At 36.2% G+C, this 5,020-nt stretch overlaps 1 protein-coding gene across 1 annotated transcript in view; it reads right to left on the bottom strand.

Moving 5' to 3' along the window:
- Positions 1–1,157: 1,157 nt before the first annotated feature.
- Positions 1,158–5,020, bottom strand: part of wipi1 (WD repeat domain, phosphoinositide interacting 1) — an 11,381-nt gene continuing 7,518 nt past the window's right edge. The window contains exons 9-12 of the mRNA XM_015399781.1: positions 3,440–3,604; positions 3,117–3,224; positions 2,723–2,865; positions 1,158–2,004 (exon numbers count right to left, since the gene is read on the bottom strand). Coding sequence (XP_015255267.1) covers positions 1,883–2,004; positions 2,723–2,865; positions 3,117–3,224; positions 3,440–3,604 — 538 coding nt within the window. The 3' untranslated portion in view covers positions 1,158–1,882. The remainder of the gene's footprint in view (positions 2,005–2,722; positions 2,866–3,116; positions 3,225–3,439; positions 3,605–5,020) is intronic.

The following is a 5,020-nucleotide window of genomic DNA, read 5'->3' as shown; positions in this document are numbered from 1 at the left end:
GAATAGTGCTTCTCAAAATATTTATAATCACTTATCTTTTCCACATTTTGTCATGGCACAAGCCTCAGTGTGGGATTTAATGGACTAGCGCAACTTTAGGCAAAACATGGCTAGCATAGAAAAGAAGGTAAAGTGAGAAAGGTTTTTTATAATAGAGTTTGAAAAATGTGTCAAGAGTAAACTTTAGCTAAGAGGGGTTACATTATTCAAACATTATACATAGAATTAAAACCACATAATAAATTGCATTGATAGTTAGGGGTGCAGAAAGTCATGTTTGCTGATTACTGAAGGTCCAATAGTACTAATAATGCTAATAATACTGTGTCCACACAGTAAAAACATGGTAGCAGAAACATTGATCAGGCCAGACCAGAACAGAAGTTATTGGCCTGTGAAAGAGACTGATTTGATCAGATAAACCCACAATGGTGCTGCAAATCACCCTAATATACCATATATGCTGTTGAACAGGGTGGTGGTAGCATTTTGCTGTGGGGATGATTTCTGCTTCCTCAGCGAAAGCAGAAATACTGTAAAAGTAAAAAAAAAAAAAAAAAGTGGATTGAGTTAACTAAACTCATTTCTCCTATTTCAACCCAGTGGTCACTGGAGGTGGGCACTAGCACCCACCACAACCTTGTGTAATTCTACCTGAATCATAGTTTTGGACCAATAATAGTGTTGGAAAATACAAGGAACTTTCCTTTTCATTCAAAAAAATATAAAACAAATAAAGTCTTGCCCTGAGTAAGACAGGAGAGAACCAAATGGTAACCAAAGGTGAAACCTGGTTTAGATCTTTTTGTTAATAACTGAATAACTGTATTGTTATTTCTTTAAAAAAAAAAAAATAGGTGCATTAGCGCAAATACATTTGAGATTTCAACAGGCCTTATTATTTTAGCTTAATGGAAAAAAAATGCTTCCAGGCTGTAGAATTAAGATCCAAATCCTCATGAAATTCACTTGTCATGACGTTTCTTCAATGATTCTTACAGAGACAAATAATACTCTAAGATTTAGGAGCTTTTGATCATTTATCCTTATTTTAAGTGTAAATTCAAGAAATCCTAAATAAAATTACCTTGTTGCATGAATTGATCATTTCACCTGTGTTCACTTTTTTTCTTGATGAGATGAGAGCAATTATTAGCATTTAGCAGTTAAAATGCTACCAGTATGGCGAGATTATCCAGGCCAATACTTAGAGAAAATAACCAAAAACATATAGATTCAGGTGAAACTAATGCTTTTATGACTTCAGTTGTTTAAAGCTGTAAAGTTCCTAGATATTTTTTTGTTATGCTGGGGCTGCATAAAAGGCATTAATATCAAATGTAAACTTCTAGGTTCTATTCAGTCGAACACATGAAATATGGACCATATATAACAGAGTCATGAAGAAAGTGCAACACGTTTGTAGAACACATTGAAATGATGTAGGAAAAACTCAAAAGGGTTCATTAACCTCATGAAACACTGTCTGCTTTGTTCGACAGAATTTATCTACAACAATGTCCATTTTCTGTCAGGGTTTCTTACTGTGTCATATTGCTACACATTTCTAACTATTGGTGTGGCATTATATTAGGTATTCTTTTCTTTTTAAATTGGTAGATGTATTCCTAATGAGAGATGTACCAGCTATTTTTTTCCATATATCCTACAGAATGGGAGGAACACAGAACACAAGAACAAGCAGAGAGTAACACCCTTTAACACCGTATCCAAGGTAAACAATTATTTCTGTTGAAGGTCCAGGGATTCAACGTTTATCGTCATCAGTACTAGTTTTTATCATTCTTCCTGTGTGAAATCAGTACTGTCGATCTGATTATTATTATAAAGGGGGGGGGGGGTGGTCTTGGAGAACTGCTGATTAATTACTCAGGTTGCCAACTGGAGGGAACTCGTTCTCATCATCCAGACAAACGGGGCCCTCTGCAAATTCATGCTCTGGGATGACTTCACCTCTCTGCGCTCCACCATCTTCAGAGTAGCCTGGGAGGGAATGAGGGGAGATGGACACGTTTTTATACTTTTGAATTTGAAGTCTTACTTACTCATATATATATATATATATATAAGTTAAATCAAAGGATTGCATAAAAATATGTTTTAAACCTTTAAGGTAAGACAATTAGAATTAGCCTCTTGCAAAAACATTGATTTGTCTTCCATTTTGACCCATCACAATCTCATAATTTTTTTTATGGATTTACACCATGATACAAGCTAAAAAAAAAACAAAAAAGAAGGAAAGTATGAATGAATATTTATTCAGTCCTTTATAATGACCCCTTCTTAAGAAACCCAGTGAAACCAGCTGCCTTTACATGTCGTCTCTGTTTGCGGCCTCAGAAAACAAACACTAGGAAGACAATAAAGGAACAGCTCAGAGGGAAAACTGTGTTTGATCATCTTAAAGATCCCCCATTTCAAATGTAACCCATGTAGCTCCAGACCGCGTGCGCAAAACTTTATGACTTATGTAATGAAGAGGATTACTTTTACGACGAAAAGAGACTTCTGCTTCGACCACTTTGACTTTTTAGGGAGCTTTAACAAAACATTAGAATATATATATATAAAACAGTGTTATGTAATGAGTAGGTAAAACAATGTATCTATAATATTTAACACCCTGGGTATTTTAGTGTTTAACAAGCTTTTTCATTGATGATAAAGATAAATATTATTAGTCCCAGTCTTTCTTTACCCATGAGTGTTGTGGATGAGGGTGGCGTTGAAGGTAGAGCCACAGTGGCAGCATAGGATTGGCCCGCTGGTTGCTGCTGGGGGCCATCTTCCTGGTTCTCCTCTTCCTTCTCCTCCTCCTGCTCCTCACCTGAGTCAAAGAGCCTGAAGAAGTGGAGCATAAAGGACGACACAAAAAAATGAAGGCCAGCATTGTATCAGAGACACTTCAAATATATTTTCTTTGTTAAACAAAGTTGCACTCTGATAGTAAAAAAGGAAAATGCTGCTTTAAAAAAAAATGATGTTCGTGTAAAAATGATGTTAGATTCTACTGTTAGACGGTAGCATATTTCATGTTGTTCATAATTTCAATTCATTTTACACTGCAGATATTTCTGCAAACATCCCCTCACCTGTGCTTTTGAACAAGGACGCATTCGCCTCCATCCTGCGGATCTACATTGTAGATATAGAGGAATCCCTCTGAGGATGCAACTAGCAGACGTGGAAGTTTCTGAATCCTAAAAACAGACCAGATATAAGTAGATTGATAGCTTGATGAGCTGTATGTCAAAATCATCCATATTAAGACAATAAAACACCTGAAATATTTCAGTTAGTGCGCAGTAAATCTAAAAGATATGAATGTTCAAGTTTTATCATTACATTATGGAAAATAATGAACTTTATCACAATATGCTAATAGTTTGAGAAGGACCTGTAGTGCTGCACTTACGTAGTTAGGGCACAGATGTTCTTCAAGCCAAACATGTTTAGCCGTACGGTGGCGAAGGCCCGATCCTGATGCATCATGTCAGAAACATGGGTGGGCAAGTAGGTACTGGCAGCTGTGAACATTTTTCCTACATATGCTGACCAGGTTGGAGATTCTTCATCTTGACTGGAAAGAAAAACATGCATTACAGGTACACGTTTAGCCAGTTCATTCCACTGTAACACCAGCAGGGGGCGATAACATCAGCAATTCACCTGAAAGTAAAGATCTCAATGCTGCAAAACAGGGTTCTACATTTGCTGTTGTCTGGACATCATAGCTTCTTGTAACCTCTGATTATGTGGTCTTATTGCTGGCTGCTCTTAACAGGAACTATTTGATTAAAATGTTTAAAAGGTTTTCACCGTTTCAGCCAATACATGTTTTAAATTTACAGAATAAAAGGTATAATGAGGAGGGATTTAGAATCTGTTTTTCTAAGTTTAAAACTCAGCTATAATAGAAAATTGAACTAATAAAATATGTTTAAAAAAGTGAAAAAGTGATAAAATAAACTAAAAGAGGAGATCAAGAGGAAACACTTCCTTGTTTGTCCATGGTCTAGTTTTCCAATTATTTTTTTCTGCCTCTCCAGTGGGATTTTAAACAATCAACCATGAGCTCAGCCTGCATCTTCCCAGGAAGGTTCTGAGTCAACATGTTGGGATTTGTTTCCTATGAAATCTCAGGGTAAATAAACAGGAAAAATGATCTCCTCGGACGGACAGAACTCATGCATCCATTCAGTTTCAGACTGCAGTTTGGTTTAAGATCGATCTTCAGGGCTTAAAGATAAAGATATGACATCATGAAACTTCCAGTTCTATTTTTGAATCAAGCTGTTTGTTTTAAGTTTTCATGTGTGACCTACAACATGTTCAGATCAACCTCTCTGAAATGTGTCTAATAATAAATTATTCAGTTTCCAGAGATGGAGGTTGAAGCAGCTGCAGTCGCTCCTTAGCAATGGTTTAAAAATATATATTTTATCTTAAACTAAATCTTTAACTTATGGAAAGACTTTCTGGACCTCGCTTAGAAGTTATGAACATATGAATATTTGGCACTTGCAGTACATCAAATATGTGGAATAAATGTGGATATTTAAAATAGTTAGTTGGGACTTGATAAGTTTTGTTTTTTATTGCTCAAAGAGCCAGTTTCTGCTCCCTGTCTCTAAACTTCCCATTCTTTAAAAACTTCCTGTCAGTCAGACTGTGATGTTAGAAACGTCTGTCTCTTTAAGGCCTGTTCACTGAAAAGGCCTGTTTGGGCTGATTATCAACATGATTAAACCACAGACATCTTTATAGGATGTGCTAAATGACTTACAGGAGGAACTTGTTAGACAATGGAGAGAAAGCTTGGAGGGCAAGTACTCCAGCATTGTGTGGGTATGAAGAACTAACATTGACTAAAGTCTGTGAATCAAGGTGAGACATTTATAATGGTGAAAACTGCAGCATATCATATGGTGGTCTGCAAAAGTATTCAATCCCTTGCTATATTCATGTTGTGTTGCCTCACAAACTGGAGTTAAAA

This window comes from Cyprinodon variegatus, unplaced genomic scaffold (genome assembly GCF_000732505.1).
Source record: "Cyprinodon variegatus isolate N-32 unplaced genomic scaffold, C_variegatus-1.0 Scaffold1046, whole genome shotgun sequence".
Taxonomy (NCBI): domain Eukaryota; kingdom Metazoa; phylum Chordata; class Actinopteri; order Cyprinodontiformes; family Cyprinodontidae; genus Cyprinodon; species Cyprinodon variegatus.
This window is presented reverse-complemented; position numbering and strand designations above follow the sequence as displayed.